The 22,936-nt window shown below is 36.9% G+C and overlaps 1 protein-coding gene across 1 annotated transcript in view; it reads right to left on the bottom strand.

Moving 5' to 3' along the window:
- Positions 1 to 22,936, bottom strand: part of LOC145504500 (bifunctional heparan sulfate N-deacetylase/N-sulfotransferase 3) — a 179,151-nt gene that overhangs the window by 101,166 nt on the left and 55,049 nt on the right. The window contains exons 3-4 of the mRNA XM_081485496.1: positions 16,589 to 16,676; positions 6,263 to 6,417 (exon numbers count right to left, since the gene is read on the bottom strand). Of these exons, the coding sequence (XP_081341622.1) occupies positions 6,263 to 6,417; positions 16,589 to 16,676 (243 nt within the window). The remainder of the gene's footprint in view (positions 1 to 6,262; positions 6,418 to 16,588; positions 16,677 to 22,936) is intronic.

Here is a 22,936-nt window from a genome sequence, read left to right as displayed (position 1 = left end):
TATATGTACAACTCCTGTACACGCCTGTTCTTACTATATGTACTTTCAAGTAGTTACATTTAAGTATAACCATAACATTGGCATATATATTCTTGCAGCCAAAGATGGAGAAGCTCTATACAGTCAGCAAAAACAAGACTGGGAGCTCACTGTGGTTCAGACCATGAACTCCTTATTGCCAAATTCAGACTTAAATTGAAGATAGTGGGGAATACCAATAGACCATTCAGGTACGACCTAAATCATATCCCTTACAGTTATACAGTGGGTGTGACAAATAGATCCAAGGGATTAGATCTGATAGACAGAGTGCCTGAAAAACTATGGATGGAGGTTCGTGACATTATAGAGGAGGCAGGGAGCAAGACCAATCCCAAGAAAAAGAAATGCAAAAAGGCAAAATGGTTGTCTGAAGAGGCCTTACAAATAGCTGTGAAAAGAAGAGAAATGAAAAGTAAAGGAGAAAAGGAAAGATATACCTATTTGAATGCAGAGTTCCAAAGAATAGCTAGGAGAGATAAGAAAGCCTTCCTACGTGATCAATGCAAAGAAATAGAGGAAAACAATAGAATGGGAAAGACTAGAAATCTCTTCAAGAAAATTAAAGATACCAAGGGAATATGTCATGCAAAGATGGGCACAATAAAGGACAGAAATGGTATGGACCTAACAGAAGCAGAAGATATTAAGAAGAGGTGGCAAGGATACACAGAAGAACTATACAAAAAAGATCTTCATGACCCAGATAATCATGATGGTGTGATGACTCACCTAGAGCCAGACATCCTGGAATGTGAAGTCAAGTGGGCCTAAGGAAGCATCACTATGAACAAAGCTTGTGGAGGTGATGGAATTCCAGTTGAGCTATTTCAAATCCTAAACGATGATGCTGTGAAAGTGCTGCACTCAATATGTCAGCAAATTTGGAAAACTCAGCAGTGGCCACAGGACTGGAAAAGATCAGTATTCAGTCCAATCCCAAAGAAAGGCAATGCCAAAGAATGCTCAAACTACCGCACAATTGCATTCATCTCACACACTAGTAAAGTAATGCTCAAAATACTCCAAGCCAGGCTTCAACAGTGTGTGAACTGTGAACGTCCAGATGTTCAAGCTGAATTTAGAAAAAGCAGAGGAACCAGAGATCAAATGGCCAACATCCATTGGATTGTGGAAAAAAGCAAGAGAGTTCCAGAAAGACATCTACTTCTGCTTTATTGATTATGTTAAAGCCTTTGATTGTGTGGATCACAACACACTGTGGAAAATTCTTAAAGAGATGGGAATACCTGACCACCTGTCTTGCCTCCTGAGAAATCTGTATGCAGGTCAGGAAGCAACAGTTAGAACTGGACATGGAACAACAGACTGGTTCCAAATAGGAAAAGGAGTACATAAAGGCTGTATGTTGTCACCATGCTTATTTAACTTATATGCAGAGTACATATGAGAAATGATGGGCTGGATGAAGCACAAGGTGGAATCTAGATTGCCAGGAGAAATATAAATAACTTCAGATATGCAGATGACACCACCCTCATGGTAGAAAGGGGAGAAGAACTAAAGAGCCTCTTGATGAAAGTGAGAGATGAAAGTGAAAAAGTTCACTTAAAACTCAACATTCAGAAAACCAAGATCATAGCATCTGGTCCCATCACTTCATGGCAAATAGATGGGGAAACAGTGACAGACTTTATTTTTGGGGACTCCAAAATCACTGCAGATGGTGATTGCAGCCATAAAATTAAAAGGCGTTTGCTCCTTGGAAGAAAAGCTATGACCAACCTAGACAGCATATTAAAAAGCAGAGATATTATTTTGCTAACAAAGGTCCATCTAATCAAAGCTATGGTTTTTCCACTAGTAAAGTATGGATGTGAGAGTTGGATTATAAAGAAAACTGAGCATCGAAAAATTGATGCTTTTGAAATGTAGTGTCGGAGAAGACTCTTGAGAGTCCCTTGGACTGCAAGGAGATCCAACCAGTCCATCCTAAAGGAAATCAGTCCTGACTGTTCATTGGAAGAACTGATGTCGAAGCTGAAACTCCAATACTTTGGCCACCTGATGCGAAGAACTGACTCATTAGAAAAGACCCTAATGCTGGGAAGGATTGGGGGCAGGAGGAGAAGGGGACGACAGAGGATGAGATGCTTGGATGGCATCACCGATTCAATGGGCATGAGTTTGAGTAAACTCCAGGAGCTGCGGATGGACAGGGAGGCCTGGTGTACTGTAGTCCATGGGGTCGAAAAGAGTTGGACATGACTGAGCGACTGAACTGAACAGATTAATATTGGCGTATGTTGATTCATTCATCCAAATCATAACAGAATACTATTATTCCAGATACTGTTCTATTTTCAGGGGAATATAACAGTGAATGTCATCAAATATGCCTTGGTAAAATTTTTTTTGAAGGCTACCAAAACAACAATAACAACATACCTAGAAATCTTCTCTATCACTTCTTAGTTTATCTTACATTAGTACTTTCTTTTATTTTATGTATGCATTTTCCTCTTTTACAAATTCCTTCCTTTCTCCACAGATTTAAAAAGAAACTACAAAATAATTTTCTTCTCCATATCCTCTCTTGCTGATTAACGTTGCTAATATTAGCAGTCTTTTAGATTTCTGAAGATGACAGAATTACTGTTTGCTGCATTGAGGGGATTTTTAGTGCTATTACAAACTGTGGCAATGTTTATCCACTTCTACGTGCTGTTTACTAGTCCTAGTTATATATATATATATTTTTGGGAAAAATCGTGGCTCTCCATCTCACCGGAGGTTGCAAATACTGTCAACATATTCAAAATACTAGCATGTAGGGAACTATTTGTGTTTTCTTGATGAAATATCAAGGTCTGAAAAAGGTGCATTTGAAGCCATTTGTTTATTTCGGGGAGTAGATTGAAGTTAAAAGATAAATATGGGCTCCTGATGCTACCCATAAGTATTTGTTCTTCTATATTCTTGTGGAAATAGCAGTATGTTTCATAAATTCTAAACTTTTGTTGTACAAATTTGAGTAAGATAGTGTTTGAGTCATCTATTCAAACCTCTTGGAGCTTTAGAAGTTTATGTAAAATACATTTTATGTTAATTGGGCAAGTAGCCAACAGCACTTTCTTAAATTCTGATTAACCAAAAAAAACTAATAGTTACACAACTAGGGGGCCAGCCAAGGGAGATATAACATGTGCTCTTGTTTCCACAGGATTCCACATAGTTTCAGGGTTTAAAGACTGTAACACTGGAAAAGGCAAAGATGCAAGAAACCTCAAAATTGAGATTATACTTCAAATTAGTCATTTCTAGTTTTGGTGCATGTTCAGTTCCTTCCAACTCTTTGCGACCCTATGGACTGTCACTCACCAGGCTCCTTTATCCATGGGATTCTCCCGCAAGAATACTGAAGGGGGTTACCATTTCCTCCTCCAAGAAATCTTTCCAACACTGAGATCGAGCCAGCATCTCCTGCATCTCCTGCATTAGCAGGCGGATTCTTTTACCACTGAGCTACCTGGGAAGCCCCTAGTTTTGGGGTCAGGACTTCAGATCTATAGAAAAAAATTTTTGGTCTGTCAAGGGAGTGGTTATATTTTAGAATTTCCCAAATCATTTCCAAATTAACCAGTGTAATGTATTTTAATTCTTTTGCACACTAGCCTTAGCTTACAATTAGTAGGATTTACCTAGAAATACAGTATGTGAACAACACTACACCAAAGCCTTTGACTGTGTGGATCACAACAAACTGTGAAAAATTCTTAAAGAGATGGGAATACCAGACCACCTGACCTGCCTCCTGAGAAATCTGTATGCAGGTCAAGAAGCAACACTTAGAACAGGACATGGAACAACAGGCTGGTTCCAAATTGGGAAAGGAGTACGTCAAGGATGTATATTGTCTCCTTGCTTATTAAACTTACATGCAGAGTACATCATGTGAAATGCTGGACTGAATGAAGCACAAGCTGGAATCAAGATTGCCAGGAGAAATATCAATAACCTCAGATATGCAGATGACACCACTCTTATGGCAGAACCGAAGAAGAACTAAAGAGCCTCTTGATGAAAGTGAATGAGGAGAGTGAAAAAGTTGGCTTAAAGTTCAACATTCAGAAAACTAAGATCATGGCATCTGGTCTCATAACTTCATGGCAAATAGATGGGGAAATAATGGAAACAGTGGCAGACTTTATTTTTTGGGGGGCTCCAAAATCACTGCAGATGGTGCCTGCAGCCACGAAATTAAAAGACGCTTGCTCCTTCGAAGAAAAGCTATGACCAACCTATATAGCATATTAAAAAGCAGACCTTTGCTATTTTTCTAACAAAGGTCCATCTAGTCAAAGCTATGGTTTTTCCAGTAGTAATGTATGGATGTGAGAGTTGGAGTATAAAGAAAGCTGGGTGCTGAAGAATTGATGCTTTTGAACTGTGGTGTTGGAGAAGACTTTTGTGAGTCCCTTGGACAGCAAGGAGATCCAACCAGTCCATCCTAAAGGAAATCAGTCCTGAATATTCATTGGAAGGACTGATGCTGAAGCTGAAACTCCAATACTTTGGCTACCTGATGCAAAGAACCGACTCATTGGAAAAGACCCTGATATAAGGAAAGATTGAAGGCCGGAGGAGAAGTGGATGACAGAGGACGAGTCGGTTGGATGGCATCACTGACACGATGGACATGAGTTTGAGTATGCTCCAGGAATTGGTGATGGACAGGGAAGCCTGGAGTGCTGCAGTCCATGGGGTCGCAAAGAGTTGGACACGACTGAGCGACTGAACTGAACCTAGAAACATGGTCTGATGGTTTTAGATGTATTAACAACATAATCTGTGAACACTGTAATATGAGTTTTGGGGTTTGCAAATAAGAAAAATGCTGTAATAAATAAAGATATATCACACTTCACTTGCTTTTTGAGAGGTAATTTCTGCTGCTTTAATTGTTCATCCTACAAATATTCACTGAGTGTGTTTATGAAATGGGAACTGTGATAGACAGAACATAGTTCTTGCCCCAATGTACTCTCTGCCCAGGGAAGGAGAATGCTGGTTAAGTAAAGAGTTACTTGTCTGGACTCCCTCCACATGTTTGTGTGCCCATTAGGATAATACAAAGATAAACACCCTCCCACCCCAAACATGCTTTATTGGCTTGTTAACCACTCTATACCATCTCCACTCATCACAAGCACATTCTCCCATGTACCGGACTTATTAGAACTTTAACTGTAAATTTTCCTGTCCAGAATCAGAATCCTTTTACTTATCAAACAGTGTGTCTTGCTCAGTCAAATGAATGTTCCATCCCTGTGTTATATGTATTTGATGTCTTTGAAATGGTTTTCTTCCCATTCCTCTCGCCTTTCCAGATTGAGATTTCATTAACTCCTGCCAGCAAACACCTCCTACCTGGTGTTTCCCTCAGCCTCATTTAACTGCAAATTCTCCCTGACACTTAAATCTTATTCTTATTTCAGAATGTACCTAAAATCCTATTTACACAACATTTCCCTGGGTACTCTCAATGACACTTCTCTGAATTGTGGATTTTAGGTCTATACAGTTTGGCACTAGGTCCAGGAATATCTCATTTTACTGAAGACTATTTTTTTAAACTGAACTATAGTTGATTTACAATGTTGTGCTAGTTTCTGTTGACAGGAAAATGGCTCAATTATATATCTATATGTATGTGTGTGTATATATATATTCATTTCACATTCTTTTCTATTATGGTTTATTACAGGATATCAAATATAGTTTCCCGTGCTATACAGTAGGACCTCATTGTTTATCTATTTTATATGTAGTAGTTTGTATCTGCTAATCCCCAATTCCTTTTTTATCCCTCCCCCATCTCCTTTGGTAACTGTACCTTTGTTTTCTAAATGGAGATTTGTTTTATCTGTTTATTTTGTCTTCTCAGTGCAGCAGAAAGCTCTTTCTGGATGTGAACCATATTTTATGAGCTCTGACCACAATGTCATGTAGCTGAGTCCTGTGAGTGTCCTGAAAATTTCCTTTTAAATTAGACCCCTCATGCATTAAGCATAGTGATGAGCATCCAATACAAATTCAAAAGTCACATACTGAAAGGCTGCAATACCAAGTTTTTCCGACTATCACATAGAAATGCCTGCTTAAAAAGTGCCAGTATGCCCCAAACCTCTAAGATGTTCTCAGTGTAAAAAGCCAGTCACTTTAGTAGTCTGTGCACTTTAGTTCAAAGTGAGTTACTTACTAAGGCAAATTTTTTGTTGAGAATCATCTGTTCCACCAAAGATGACTCATTATGGAAGAGGTGGGGCTGCATATGGCTCCACATATGTGGAAACCACCAGAACTCATCAACAGACCCCAAAAGATGGTCATCCCCTTCATCTTCCTCTTCAGTTCCTAGGGGGTAGGGAAGAGGGAAAAGATTATTCAATTAATTTCAGCTACACTGATTGCCTGTTCATCTGTAGGAATATCTATCTATCCATCCAATTATGTAATCCTATATATGTATTTAGAAGATACCATTTATACTATCTTACATACATAAAAAACTTTGAACATGAATTGTAACAAAGGAAAATCTGTTACTTGGGGAACAACCAGAGACTATAATACAACTCTAAGTTTTAAAACATGAGACATGCATATAAAATCGGTGCAAGAAGGAAATACAAAATCATTCCAAAGGACTTTAGAATTTTTAACTTTTAGGATCTTTGTATAGTTTAAGTTTGGAGAGAAATGGGGATAAGCAGGGAATGCAGTCCAGGGAATATGAGTGGGAAATGTGTTGTGGAGCTCTAATAGTATTTAGATCACTCTGACATGGGTTGTTACACAACACTGCCAACAACATAATTCCATAATTTATCTGGGTTACTCTTTACATTTGTGAATCAGTTCAGTTCAGTTCAGTTCAGTCGCTCAGTTGTGTCCAACTCTTTGGGACCCCATGAACTGCAGCACACCAGGCCTCCTTGTCCATTACCAACTGCCGGAGTTTACCCAAACTCATGTCCATGGAGTTGGTGATGCCACCCAACCATCTCATCCTCTGTCGTCCCCTTCTACTCCTGCCCTCAATCTTTCCCAGAATCAGGGTCTTTTCTAATGAGTCAGTTCTTCGCATCAGGTGGCCAAAGTATTGGAGTTTCAGCTTCAACATCAGTCCTTCCAATGAACACCCAGGACTGATCTCCTTTAGGATGGACTGGTTGGATCTCCTTGCAGTCCATGGGACTCTTAAGAGTCTTCTCCAGCACCATAGTTCAAAAGCATCAGTTCTTCGGTGTTCAGCCTTCTTTATAGTCCAACTCTCACATCCATACATGACTACTGGAAAAACCATAGCCTTGACTAGATGGACCTTTGTTGACAAAGTAATGTCTCTGCTTTTTAATATGCTATCTAGGTTGGTCATAACTTTCCTTCCAAGGAGTAAGCGTCTTTTAATTTCATGGCTGCAATCACCATCAGCAGTGATTTTGGAGCCCCCCAAAATAAAGTCAGCCACTGTTTCCCGATCTATTTGCCATGAAGTGATGGGACCAGATGCTATGATCTTAGTTTTCTAAATGTTGAGCTTTAAGCCAACTTTTTCACTCTCCTCGTTCACTTTCATCAAGAGGCTCTTTAGTTCTTCTTCACTTTCTGCCATAAGGGTGGTGTCATCTGTATATCTGAAGTTATTGATATTTCTCCTGGCAATCTAGATTCCAGCTTGTGCTTCTTCCAGCCCAGTGTTTCTCATGATGTACTCTGCATATAAGTTAAATGAGCAGGGTAACAATATACAGCCTTGATGTACTCCTTTTCCTATTTGGAACAAGTCTGTTGTTCCATGTCCAGTTCTAACTGTTGCTTCCTGACCTTCATACAGGTTTCTCAAGAGGCAGGTCAGGGGGTCTGGTATTCCCGTCTCTTTCAGAATTTTCCACAGTTTATTGTGATCCACACAGTCAAAGGCCTTGGCATAGTCAATAAAGCAGAAATAGATGTTTTTCTGGAACTCTCTTGCTTTTTTGATGACACGGATGTTGGCAATTTGATCTCTGTTTCCTCTGCCTTTTATACTAATGCATACAAGGGAGAAAAAGGGAAATGTGGGAATTGTTATTGAAAAAACTAGAGAAAACTGAAGGAAAGAAAAAAAAAAGAAAGATGGTGATGGAAAGAAGCTGAGAAATGAAGTCATCGCAAAACAGCCCAAGAATCACTGTGCTCCTTGCTGGGACTCATGTTTGTCATGCTTGTCCTTTCTTTCAAGTTCTTGGAAGCAAACTTTCCATCAAGAAACCTCTATTTCCTTGAGAGTCAGCTTTGTTGTTCTTCTGAATTTCATATTTGGGCTTATTTTATTTCCTTCATTTTCTCTGATCTGCGATTTAGTTGCGTGTGGGAAATGAAAGAGTTCTCTAATTTATATGAGGGCGTAGGAGTCTCTTTTTATACTTCTCCAGGCAGAGTTTCTTTACTAAAGCATAAATGAGAGCAGTGTAAGTTGTCTGTCCTGGCATCTCATAAGATGATGTTAATCATCACAAAATTATGCAGTCACACTTTAATTTCAGCGATGACACTCAATTCAGTAAGGTCCTAGAACAGTAGATTCTTCAAATGATGTCCCTTCTGCATGGAGAAAAATGTCCTCATATTTTCAATAGCAGTTCTTATGTGACTGATTCTGATGGGTCTCTAGAGGCTAACGGTGGAGGACAGACTGCTCCTCCAGCACAGCCAACCAAGCCTACTGCTTGTTACCACCCCTCTTTCATTTAATTTTCTGAAAGAATGAAGGTAGCGCCTACTGGCAGGAAAAGGATCAGTTAGATCTTATGATTTATTAGGCAATTAAAAAGACCAAAGATAAAGATGTACTACGAGGCTGCATGCTTGTTCTAATGTATGCAGAAGGAACAGGATTAGTGATATAGAATGGGTGTAATAACATAATCTTTCAATAAGGACAGTCTTCAATTTCACTTTCATATGCTTAAGTACTCTGCTGATGTGAGGGAAATCTTGCTCTCTGTGTAAAGGGCATATTTAAATCGAATCTGTTTTAGTTTCCTTATTTTATTCTCTTTAGCATACTACTCATGTTACTCTTGTTACTCATGTCAGTAGAGTTGAACAAGTACAGCCTTTGGAGTTAGAAGCTTTTTAGTTTATTTCTAGGTTCCAACACATTTGAGCTGTGTGGCTGTGGGCAAGTCATAGAACCCCTTTAATGTTGGTGTTCATGTAGGCAAAAATATGGACAGCAATACCTATTTTATTCCTTCTGTGAGAAAGTGTCTGCATAGTCCAGGCACATACTGGGTAATTGTAAATGCCCGTGTCCTTCCCTCCGGTATTTGTTGCTCCTGTTCTTGCATCTTCTACGTGTCTCCTAGAGTTTTTTCTTTTTTTCACTACTGTACTGTATGGGGGGCGGAGGCTCACCAGAGTGTTATGTGACAGAGGGGACATTGTATTTAAGAATTTAAGAACTGATCAAGCCATTATATTAAGTAATTGCTTGATTAATGAGTCACCCACACCAGGCATTCTTGGGGCTTCTAAGCTCTGAGAAGCCTTCTAGAAAGGAATGCGAAAGAATAGTAAGATACAGTCAGGGGCATAGAAATCTGATGACCCCAGTCATGGCAAAGTCTTGTGTCCTGCTACCTTTTAGGTAATAAATAAGGTGGCCCTGGGAAAGAGACATTTGCTAAGTGTGACTGGTGATGCTTAAATATGTTTTTCTTTTTTTTCTGACATAAGGATGATGCTCTTGGTTTCCCTGCAGTTAAATGTCTCTACTTATGTACTCTCCTCTTGCTTAACATTTTGCATGTCCTCAGCACACCCTATTAGTTAAGATTACAAGTCAATTACTTGTTGCAGTTTTACTTTCGCATACTGAAAATAAGTAGATTTCTCTTAGGGTTTCCTAGTAATCAGTTCATTGCTGATTTCCACCTCCTCTGGGAAAAGTGAGCTGAGATTTCCTAGTTTATGAATAAAGCCACCCCTCCAACTACTTTTAAGCTCTATTCTCTGTCTCCTATAGTTCCTACCTTTCCCTATCTTTCTTCTTCTCTCCTCTTTATTCATTTTTCTAGTTGGCCTTTACTCAAAGTTTATATATGAGGACAGTGCAACAGATTTCAGAATTCTTTGGAAAGATTGCTCAGGCATTTGTTGTCCTTTTCTGAGCATCATAGAGGGCCCCTCTGATAGGCTTATGTAAATTCATAGCAGGCATAACTGTAGGCCCTTCCTTTTTTCTTTACAGCTCTCCCTTATCTGATTTCCTTTAATTGTACTTTGCTGATGTTTTACATCAGAATTAATTATATTGAGAGTAAGTATCTGTTGCCTAATACTTCAAACATTATGATAAAAAACAGTTGAAACATAGTTATTCCTGGTTTGATTATCCTGGCTTCTTGTCACTCCTTTATTTCTCCACTTTACCAACTTTTGTCAGAACTGGAGAGAGAAGAACTCAAGTCAAATTCCTCAATTTTAAGTGTCATTCTTAAGTTGTTACAAAACTACACTGAAATCTTATAGTTAATGTAAATTATTATTTTATTATGTATCTATTTAAATAACTGATGTCTCTTCAATATTTTTTCTGTTGTATTTCCTACTGTGATATTATACTAAAAACTATCATTGATTGAGACTATCTTAACTGTTTTTCAAGTATTGTCTCATTTAATTCTCACTAGAACTCTGTACCTGAAGCCACTAACTCCATTTTACAGATAAGGAAATTGATATTTGGAAAGGCGATATAATTTGCCACAAGTCAATGGAAATACAGGATAGAACCTGAATTCAGAATCTTAATTCTAACCCAGATTACACAACTCCAAATTCAGGACTCTTAACCATCATTCATGGACCAAATGTGGAGTTTAGAGATAAGATGAGCATTTTCTAATTTATATAACTTTGCTCTTCACATTGTTAATTAATTCTCTGATATAATTAAAATTTACAAACACTATTGGTTCTCATCTGCAACACTATTTCAGATGGTTACTGCAGCCATGAAATTAAAAGATGCTTGCTCCTTGGAAGAAAAGTTATGACCAACCTAGATAGCTTATTAAAAAGCAGAGACATTACTTTGCCAACAAAGGTCCATCTAGTCAAAGCTATGGTTTTTCCAGTAGTCATGTATGGATGTGAGAGTTGGACTGTAAAGAAAGCTGAGTGCTGAAGAATTGATGCTTTTGAACTGTGGTGTTAGAGAAGACTCTTGAGAGTCCCTCGGACTGCAAGGAGATCCAACCAGTCCATCCTAAAGGAAATCAGTCCTGAATATTCATTGGAAGGACTGATGCTGAAGCTGAAACTCCAATACTTTGGCCACCTGATGCGAAGAACTGACTCATTTGAAAAGACCCTGATGCTGGGAAAGATCGAAGGTGGAAGGAGAAGGGGATGACAGAGGATGAGATGGTTGGATGGCATCACTGACTCAATGGACATGAGTTTGGGTAAACTCCAGGAATTGGTGATGGACAGGGAGGCCTGGCATGGGGTTGCAAAGAGTTGGACACGACTGAGCAACTGAACTGAACTGATTGGTTCTTGGTGATTTGGAAAAATATACAAACCTGAAGAGCCTATAGATAAGGGGAAGGCACCTTTTGCCACTCAGCTTCCTTAATCAAGGATTGCCAATTAAATAATAAAAATCCATTTTTTCCTAATATATAAGACTTGGGCTCTGACTAAATTTAAGAGTATTTTTTTTTTTACACTTAATTCGCTATATAACCTTGGGCCCCTCTAAGTTTCTATGTTATTATCTAGAAAACAAGATAACACATTCTTTAATTCCTAGAATTCAATGAAAAGTTACATGAAAAGTGCTTAGTTAAGTACCTAGAATATGGTATTTCTCACTAAAAGGGAATTATAATTTTTATTCTTTCATCTCTTTATCTTTCACAAAATGCACAAATCTTTCAAAAACTAAACTAAGCCAAATAAGATGAAACCCTTTCCTAAAATAAAACTTACTAGTATGATCGTGCTGTTTTTCTTCTTCCCTTCAAGACTGAATAAAATAGAATTTTAAAGGAGTTACTCATTTAGAAAGGAAGACACTGTAATTCAATTAAACTTTACAATATCCAATTTTCAAAGGATTCAGATTATTAAATATTATATCTGTTCCCACTGAAAACTGATTTTACTGGTTTTAGACAACCCGAGCTAAGTTTTGTGGGAACTTTCAGATCTTACAGAAAACTCTGTCAAGCTTTCTCCTTAGCTTCCTTCCTCCTGTGCTCTACTCTCCTTGGCTTAGAGAGAGAGCACACGTACTGTGAGCTGTTTGGGAGAACCCAAGAAGGGAAGAGGTGAGTCTCTCAGAAACAGAAATGAAGGGGAGCAGCTGGTGAGAGTCGTTCTCTAGTATCAGCATTGGACAAAAAAAACTTAGTTGCCAGGAATGTTTCCATGTATTTCTATTATGTTTGGGATAGAAGTTTTTAGTTATTCTTAATGTTTAGGGTGATTTTCTTTCACAACACAACATGGTCAAATTTTATTCTCTGACCTTGTTCCTTATAAATACTAATGGTGAAAAGAAAGGTAATTTTATTTTCACCCAATCCTTTATTCATTAACTCATTTTTTTTCAATAGGCACTGTTCTGCTTGTTGGTGTTACAACAATAAAGCGTTTGTAGAGTGATCATTTTAGTGAGGAATGATAACAGATAATTTACAAATAAAGTACATTCAACATCCATACATTTAGCAATCTAAGAACAGAAGGGATCTTCCTTAAGCTAATAAAGAAATTGCTTTGAAATTGTCTTCACAGCATAGCTAATTGCTTTGAAATTGTCTATTGAAAGAATTCCTCTCAAGAACAGGAACAAAACTACTTAAGGGTTTCCCCTGAGGTCAGGAACAGGACACGAGCATTGTTATCACCATGTTTATTTAATATTTACTGGACATCCAAGCTAATGCAGTAGGCAAGGAAAAGAAAAAAGATTTCATAAAGCTCAGAAAGGAAGAAATAAAATTTTTACTATCCAAAAATTGTATGATTGAATAGGTAGAAAATCCAAAGGAATCTTGAAAGTATAGAATTAATAAGTGAGTGTAGCAAGGCTGCTGAATATTAATATCAGCACACAAAATCAATTTTACTTTTACATATTAACAGAGAAACGGGGAAAAAACTTTAAAAAAGACACCATTAATTATTGCATCAAAAAACTCACCAAGGAATAAATAGAAAAATAGCAAAGCTTTGTCAAGTATAATTAAAGAGGACCTAAATATGAGTTCTTCCCAGTTGGAAAAGAATTTGCCTGCCAATTTGCAGGAGACGCGAGAGACTCGGGTTTGATCCCTGGGTCAGAAAGATCCCTTGAAGTAGGAACTGGCAACCCACTCCAATATTCTTGCCTGGAAAATTCCATGGATAGAGGAGCCTGGCAGGCTACAGTCCTTGGGGTGGCAGAGAGTCAGACATGACTGAGCATACACTGAGCACAAACATGTTCAAGCATAGGAAGACTCAATGTTTAGTACAACAATTCTCCCCAAATTAATTAACAGATTTAATGTAATTTCAATAAAAATTCTACAGGGTGATAAAGCTGTATATTGTCACCCTGCTTATTTAAGTTGTACGCAGAGTACTTCATGAGAAATGCTGGGCTGGACGAATCACAAGCTGAAATTTGATTCCAGGAGAAATATCAACCACCTCAGATATGCACACGATACCATTCTAATGGCAGAAAGTGAAGAGGAGCTAAAAAGCCTCTAGATGAGGGTGAAAGAGGAGAGTGAAAAAGCTGGCCTGAAACTCAACATTAAAAAACTAATATGGCATCCGATTCCATCATTTCATGGCAAACAGATGGGGAAAAAGCAGAAGCAGTGCGAGTTTCCTTTCTTGGGTTCCAAGATAGCTGTGGACAATGACTGCAGCCATGAAATTAAAAGATGCTTGCTTCTTGGAAGGAAAGCTGACAAACAGCATATTAAAAAGCAGAGACATCACTTTGTCAGCAAAGGTCTGTGTAGTCAAAGCTATGATTTTCTCAGTAGTCATGTATGGATGTGAGAGTTGGACCATAAAGAAGGCTGAGCGCTGAAGAATTGATGCTTTCGAATTGCGGTGCTACAGAAGACTCTTGAGAGTCCCTTGGACTGCAAGGAGATCAAACTGGTCAATACTAAAGGAAATCAACTTTGAATATTCATTGGAAGAACTTGCTGAAATGGAAGCTCCAATACTTTGGCCACCTGATGTGAAAAGGTGGCTCACTGAAAAAGACCCTGATGCTGGGAAAGGTTGAAGGCAAAAGAACAACAGGGCTACAGAGGATAAGATGGTTCAGACAGTATCATTGACTCAATTGACATGAATTTGAGCAATCTCTGGGAGACAGTCAATGACAGAGGAGCCTGGTGTGCTACAGTCCCTGGGGTTGCAAAGAGTAGGACAGGACTTAGTGACTGGACAAAACAACAGCAGCAGCAACAATAAAATAATAATTCTAATGAGGATCTTTTTGGATATGGTAAGCTAATTTAAAAATTTATAGAAAAATGCAAAAGGCCAAGAATAGCCAAGGCAATCTTGAAGATGATGAACAAACTTAGAGGACTTAAATAGCAGATATTAGTATCAACTTTGATGCTTTGACCACCTGATACAAAAAACTGACTCATTGGAAAAGACCCTGATGCTGGGAAAGATTGAAGGCAGGAGGAGAAGGGGATGACAGAGGATGAGATGGTTGGATGGCATCACCAACTTGATGGACATGAATTTGAGCAAGCTCCCGAAGTTGGTGATGGACAGGGAAGCCTGGAGTGCTGCAGTCTATGGGGTCGCAAAGAGTCGGACATGACTGAGTGACTGAACTGAACCAATTAGTATCAACTATAGAGTTATAGTAAATAAGACAGCATGATGACACAAATAGAACCAATGAGAAGGAAAGTCCAGAAACAGAGTCCACACATCTATGGTCATCTAATTTATTACAATGATGACACCATAGTGCAGTGAAAAAAGGATGGTCTTTTCAATACTTGGTACCAATTAGACATCTTTATGAAAAAAAGAAGGTTTCTTTCTATTCTTTTTGTTGTGGAGTAGAACCCTCACCCTGAAATTACAACAAGTGTCTTCAAATTAATTAGAAAACAACACTAGCTCACAAAGCAGGTATCTTGACCCTTATCTCACACATACACAAAAATCAATTCTAGATGGATCTCAGATGCATACCTTTTAAGAATGTAGGGACATATTTGCATGATTTTTTGACATGCAAAAATGTCTTTAAAAAGACACAAAAAGGAAAAAAAGATAAATTGGACTACATTTTGTTCATCAAAAAGTATCAGTAGGAATGTAAAATTGATAAACCACACATCAGGAGAAAATATTTGCAATACATATAACTGACAAAGAGGTCATTAAGAATATATAAAGAATTTCTACAAGTCAATAAGTAAAAGCAGACAACCCAATAAAAGTACTAAGATATTTCAAAACAGAAGAGATACAAATGGTCAATAAAAACATGAAAGAAACTCAGTTTTACTACTTGTCAGTGAAATGTACATTCAAGCCATAATATGGTATCACTACATGTGCACCAGAAGGGCTAAAATAATAAGATAAATATTAATAATATTAAATACTTGGAGGAATATAAAACAACAAGAAAACTCATATAGTATTGGAAATATAAATTGATATCACCACTTTGAAAAAGTGTGTGGCATTTTCTGCTAAAGCTGATCATAAGTATACCATATAGCCAGCAATTCTACTGGTTGATAAACAACAGAAATAAATATTTATGTCCTCTGAAGGACAACTATTTTTAACAATAGTTGTGTTTAAAAAGTTCTTAACATGACTATTCAAAAAAAGAAAGGCTAAGATTGAAAACAACCCAACCATCCACATTGGAACAGAATGGAATAAAGAAATTTTGTTAAATTCAAACAGTGAAATACTACAGAACAATAAAGTTGAAAGAAATACAACCCTGCACAGTAATGTCTGCAAAACCAAAATAATGTTAGACAAAACAAGCTATACATAGACGAGTCCATTTATATGATTCTTTTTATACACAGCTTAAAGCCAGGCAAACTAATTTATGATATTAGAAGTCAGGATAGTGGTTTTCTTGGTGGGAAGCTAATGACTATAAAGCAGCACAAGGGAGAGGGTGTGTAGATTCTGGTAGCACCTCTTTCTTGATCTGGGTGCATTAGCTCTGTACACTTTGTGAAATTCATTGAGCACTATACTTATTGCTTATACAGTTTTATATATGTAAATTATAGCTCAATAGAGAAAAGGCCATTAAATAATAACATGGTGAATAAACTTTCAAGCTATTAACATTTGTAAAGGTGAAAAAATAAGTTAAATGAAATTGAGTAATATGAAGAAAATAAAGTAGTGGAGAGACATAAGAAGGTGTGAAGAGGAGGGGGTCACAGTTTTAAAGAGAGTGGTCAGAGAGGCCAACTATGGGGATGGTTAATCTCTGTCTTACCTGTATGGTAAAATTTCCCTGAAAATCCCAGGTTGAAAGTAAAATTTGTGATTTGTGCACGCAAAAGATTCTGAGTATCAAGCAGGGCCTGAAATACATAATTAAAAAAATGTATCAGGTAGAGAATGGCTTTGAGAAGATATCTTCCTTTAGCAGTCAAAAGGAAAAATACTTCTTTAGGCATGAGAGAATTAAATGATGGAAAGTAGTTTTTTTACCACCTTACAACTTAGCAAGATGGTTCTGAGATTACATAATTACATACTCATATATTTATTCTTTAGATGCAGTAAATCAGCAAAATGTGTCAGTTAGAAAAAGAAAGTTAAATGAAAAGTTTATTCTTCATGTTCGAAGGAATTAGTATCTAATACATAAAATACATCTCATTTTACCCTTTAGGGGATGTAATTCACCAACTGTCAAAAAAAAAAAAAGACATTCTTTTAAAGTGAAATTATGTAAAAACATATATTGAAAGAAACAGTTGTTTTTCAGATACCTCTTTGGTCTTCAAAATCCAATTCTTTTTAATCTGTAAGTCTTAGATTCCCCAAAGATAGTGATTATTCTTCAAAAATGGGTATCATGGTAAAGTAAATTTCTAATTTGCCCTTTCATTGGAAAACAGATAAACAAACTTTGTACTAATGACAGGTAAAGCTATTTTGAGGTTTAATTATTATATCGTATAAAGTATCATGCTATGAGTATTTAATGGACTTCTCTTTCTCCTTTTCTTTCTCATTCTTATTCAAATTCACATTCTTTTCCTCGTCTTCCCCTTCCCCGGACTATGGTAGTTCAGTGCCCACCTAAAGGAAGCAAAAAGTAACTCTAAATGGTACACTTGTAAAGGATCTTAGTTAATACTTCTTTTATACATGAAGAAAATCAGGAAAATGATTTACCTATTTTCACAGATAAAATCAGTGGTATGTCCTAGATTAAGGATACAGATCACCTGATTCCAAGTTAGGTACTCTTTTTACTGTACCACACGAAATCTTTTCCTACCCTCCCATAGGACAGCTGGACACAACGGAATCTCTTCTTAGTTTCTGATACCTGGAAGCCCTGCCCCCTCAGGCTCATGACCTGAATCTTTTGAGAGGATAAACAGATACTCATTTTATTCAGAGACCCTCTCACAACTGCATGTGTTCAACAATTACTAGTTGCCACTCCTCTCTTATTGCTGCTGCTACAATTACTACTACTAATTTGTTGTTGTTATCGTTAGTGATAGATAATACAAATCTATCTGAACTTTACCCTTCATTTGTTAAAGTGGAGACAATTACATAGTTCATAGAACTGTAATGAGGAATGTAGAAGATGTAATATATGCAGGAATGTCTGATAAACTTTTTAAAAAGTGGCATAAAATATTAGGTGTTCATATAATTATCAGCAATATATTACATGTTAATGTAATTATGTGCATTATATTATTGATAACTGTATCTATCTATATATTGTGTACCTCTCATCTACTTACTTTTTATTTTAAATACAGCTGACAAACAATATTATGTTAGCTTCAGGAATATAAAATATTAATTTGACATTTAAATACATTATGAAATGATCAAACCTGAAGTCTAGGAATCATCTGTGCCCATACAAAGTCATTACAGTATTACTGACCATATTTCTTATGCATATGTATATAAATTACATCCCCATGACTTAATTATTTTGTAATCAGCAGTTTGTACTCTTAATTTCACTTACCTATTACTTTAATTTCACTCATTTCCCCAAATTTCTTCTTTTTGGGAACCACCCATTTGTTCTCCATATCTACGAGTCTGTTTTTGTTTTGTTTTGTTTGTTTTTTAGATTCTACATATAAGTGAGATCATATGGTATTTATCTTTCTCTGTTTATTTACTTCACTGAGCATAATACCCTCTAGACCCATCCATGATGTCCCATGGCAAGATTTCACTCTTTTTTTAAATGGCAAATATTCTACTGTATATACATACTACATCTTTATCCATTCATATATTGATGGACCTTAGCTTGCTTCTGTATCTTGGCTGTTATAAATAATACTACAATGAAAATAGGGTTTTTTAATTAGTGATTTTGCTTTCTTTGGGTAGATACTCAAAAGTGAAATTGCTGTGAGATATGGTAGTTTTATTTTTAATTTTTTGAGGAAGGTTTATACTGTTTTCCATAGTGGCTGCACCAATTTAAAACCACACCAACAGTATACAGGAGTTCTTTTTTATCCACATCCTTTCCAGCACTTGTTATTTCTTGTCCTTTTCTTAGCTATTCTGAAGTGATATCTCATTGTAGTTTTTGTATTTCCCTGATGATTAGTGATGCTTAACATCTTTTTCTGTGTGTGCTGGCTATCTGTATGTCTTCTTTGTGTTCTCTGTTTTTTTACCACAATCAAATAGGTATATATATATATATATATATATATATATATATATATATATACACACACACACAAACACAAATACACACACACACCCATACACACATTTCGTAAGCTTCCCTAGTGGCTCAGTGGTAAAGAATCGACCTGCCAGTGCAGAAGACCAGGTTCAATCCCTGGATCAGGAAGATCCCGTGGAGGAGGAAATTGCAACCCATTCTAGTATTCTTCCCTGGGAAATCCCATGGACAGAGTGGCCTGGGAGTCTACCATCCACAAGGTTGCAAAGAGTTGGACATGACTTAGAGACTAAAGCAACAAAAAAAACTTATACTTAGATATACAGATGTATAGATAAGTGAAATTAGAGCCATAAAGTAAAAATTAGAACTGTACCAATTATAATTAAAAATATAGTTTTGAATTTTGCCTTTTCCATTTAACAGTATATCACGAGCTTTCTCTCATCACTTTAACCATTCAAATGCAAAGTTTTTAATCTATTGATTTTAATGGATGTTGAATATTACATCAAATGCATATACTATAATTTATTTAACCATTTTATACTACTGTTGTACATTCAGATTGTTTACTTTTTTGTCTAATATAAATTCTGCTCTATGTATCAATACATATTTATATAGCAATAAAGTAACCATTTCCTCAGTGGAAAATAATTCTGCTTACTCTTACCAAGCAAAACAATTTCTGAGCAAATCTGAAAATGCTTATAAAAGTATTGGGCTTCCCTGGTGGCTCAGTGGTAAAAAATCTGCCTGTCAATGTGGAGACTTGGGTTCAGTCCTGGGTTGGGAAGATTCCCTGGAGAAGGAAATGGTAACCCACTCCAGTATTCTTGCCTGGGAAATCCCATTGACAGAGGAGCCTGGTGGGCTACAGACAATGGGATCACAAAAGAGTTGGACTGGACATAGCAACTAAACTACAGCAAATAAAAGTATTATAGAGAACATAATATCCAATAAACATTATAAGAAAATTGTATTTGAATACAATTGAACACAAAAATTTGACTATTTCCAAAATTATTTTTCCAAATTTGAATCTCTATGTTACCCCACTAACTTAGTTTTTCAAAGCTTTGTTCTATAAAGCCAAAAGCAGTTACAGGCATTAAAACATCTAGTTGAAGGCAGAAAAAAACAGCAAAAAAGATCTAATTTAAAGAAACAGGGGTCTGAGAACTGAGTGAAATGGGAGATTTTATATATCTTTGGATTTTCTCCAAATTTCTTTAACAGAATGAACATATCAATTAAAGCAAATCTAAAAGACAAAATTTTTTAAAATAACTGCAAAAGAGTTTTATATGGAGATTTATGTTAGGACTCATTACATGTGTGACATTCTTTGGAGAATTATCTGCTAGCTTTTTGTTTCTTATCTGGGCTTCCTAAATTATATTTTGACTTATTTTATCTTTTGATAGTTAACAAAAGTAGTTGGCGACCAAATTAAGGCTGGGAAAGAAATTTTAGTGTTTAATATGGTTTTTTAGCAATAGGCAAAAGTATGTTTCAGCACAGAATTTTAGAGTTAATATTTTCCTAATCAACCAAATACTAATTATAATATAAATATGTATAATGTAGCTAGATCTGCTAAAGTAAACAAAAACAATTAGGCAGCTAATTACCAATATAAGCTCCTGTATCTCTCGTTCTAAGTACACATACACACAAACATCAGAGATATTCATGGGTTTGGCATGAAGATCAAATGAGAACATGGATATATGACCTTAATACCTTTCCTAGCAGCAGAAGTGGAGTTTTAGACCTATGAGTGGAATTTTTCATCCTTTCCTCTGTCAAGGAACCTTAAAAGTTCCTTATCATCCTGTCACAGAATTCCATCTTCTATTTCTTACTGTTGTTCACTTGGTGTAAAGTCAGGCATATGTCTAAAATTTTAAATGTTATTTTTAAATTGAGCCTTGGCATTTTTGTAGTTGTCTAATCAGCACTGGGGCTTCAGATGGCTGAGTGGTAAAGAATCCGCTTGCCAATGCAGGAGACACAGGAGATGTGGGTTGGATCCCTGGGTCGGGAAGATTCCCTGGAGAAGGAAATGGCAACTTGCTCCAGTATTCTTGCCTGGAAAATTTCATGGACAGAGGAACCTGGTGGGCTACAGTCCATGGAGTTGCAAACAGTCAGACATGACTGAGCACACACACGTTATCAGCACTGAGGATTTTAAACAAAAGAGGAATATGGTCCACGTGGCTGTATTATAGCAACGTTTACAGTGCTGTGCATTTCTTTCTAAGTGACCTTGTATGCTTAGTCACTCAGTCGTGTCTGACGCTTTGTGACTCCATGGACTGTAGTCCGCCAGGCTCCTCTGTCCATGGGATTCTCCAGGCAAGAAGACTGGGGTGGATTGCCATGCCCTCCTGCAGGGGATCTTCCTCAACCCAGGGATTGAACCCAGGTCTCCCGCATTGCAGGCAGATTCTTTACCAACTGAGCCTCCTGGGAAACCCTTAGTGAATCATTTATTCTCCAACAAAATGTTCATGTATTTTATTGTTTGTATTGTAGTAAAAGAATAATGACAATGTTTTTTATGGAAACCAAGGAGAAGACAGTAACACAATCATCTTGAATTATTCGCTGATCATACCTAAACAGTCCAAAGCATAATTATATAACCTCTAAATCATACACATGAGAGATGGTTTGCTAGAAAATTTATTGGACTGAAATTGGCAAATAATGACATATGAGTAGGAAAACAGAAAACAAGTTAAGTACCATTCTCATTAAGCATTCATTTGAAATTGTTATACATATTCTATTTAGCTTATGGCTGTACACCCAAATAGTCAAAATGCTAATGTACTTTTTCAAAAAAGAAATAAAAATAAAAGCTAGTTCTCAGCACCTTTAGGCAACTGTAAGTTGTATCCCACTCATTCAATTATACAGAAAAGGTTTTTATGTGTTGTAATAAACATAATTTTTAAACCTTAGTAATTTAAAATACTTGCTTCTAGCAGCAAAGCAGAAAAGGATGGAGAGGTATAGGATTCCATATGAAGGGACTAAAACATCTCAACCCATGTACTACTGTTCCAGAGCAAATTAGGTTTCCTTTAACAGTTGCAGAGTTATGTTGGAAACCCCTTAAGTAGCATTATTTGTTCTGCTTAAGAAGTGAAAGTGGTAAATACTTTATAAAAACTCTGAGAACTAGGAGTTGGTGAAGGACAAGGAGGCCTGGCGTGCTGCGATTCATGGGGTCGCAAAGAATTGGACATGACTGAGAGACTGAACTGAACTGAGTATTTATTTATTTATAATCATTCATTCGGCTCTCCCCTTCTACAATCATTCATTTAGCTTTCTAAGAGAGTAGATATGACATCTGTCTTTATGATGCTGGATCTGCAGTGCCCAAAGCAATGCCTGGCACATAGTGGGCTCCAAATAGCTCCTTGTTGAGTGAATGAAAGAATAAATGAATGGAGGTAATGCCACGATACTCCCCAACCAGAAGAGGAAAGAACAACATGAACTTTTTTGTAGGACCACTAAAGAGTAAACAGACGTGATGGCTTCCATGAAGAGGACATAGGAATTAGGTTGCACAAAGTGGGTAGATCATTAACACTGGACAGGAGCTGTTGCTTTGGTGAGGGCTAAGTAGTGCTCAGATAAACCTGTGGGTGCTCCAGGGAACGAGGTCCAGTGTGACCCAACAAGGAAACTTTGAGTCTGGCTTTAGATCATGTCATGGAACCTGTTTGGTTCCTTTGGACTGAAATGCTCTATAAATTTTCTTCTTTTTTTTAGTGAAAGCTAGGGTAAAGACACAAGTGTATACTTTGCTTAGCAACTTAGTCCACTAGAACCTAACTGTAAATCTATAAATAAAAAAGATGAAGTCAAAACAACAGGAAGCATGAATTAATC

The sequence above is a fragment of the Giraffa tippelskirchi genome, chromosome 1 (genome assembly GCF_054371585.1).
Source record: "Giraffa tippelskirchi isolate mGirTip1 chromosome 1, T2T-mGirTip1v1.2.pri, whole genome shotgun sequence".
Lineage (NCBI taxonomy): Eukaryota > Metazoa > Chordata > Mammalia > Artiodactyla > Giraffidae > Giraffa > Giraffa tippelskirchi.
Note: the sequence above shows the minus strand (reverse complement) of the source record. Positions and strands in the feature narration are given on the sequence as shown.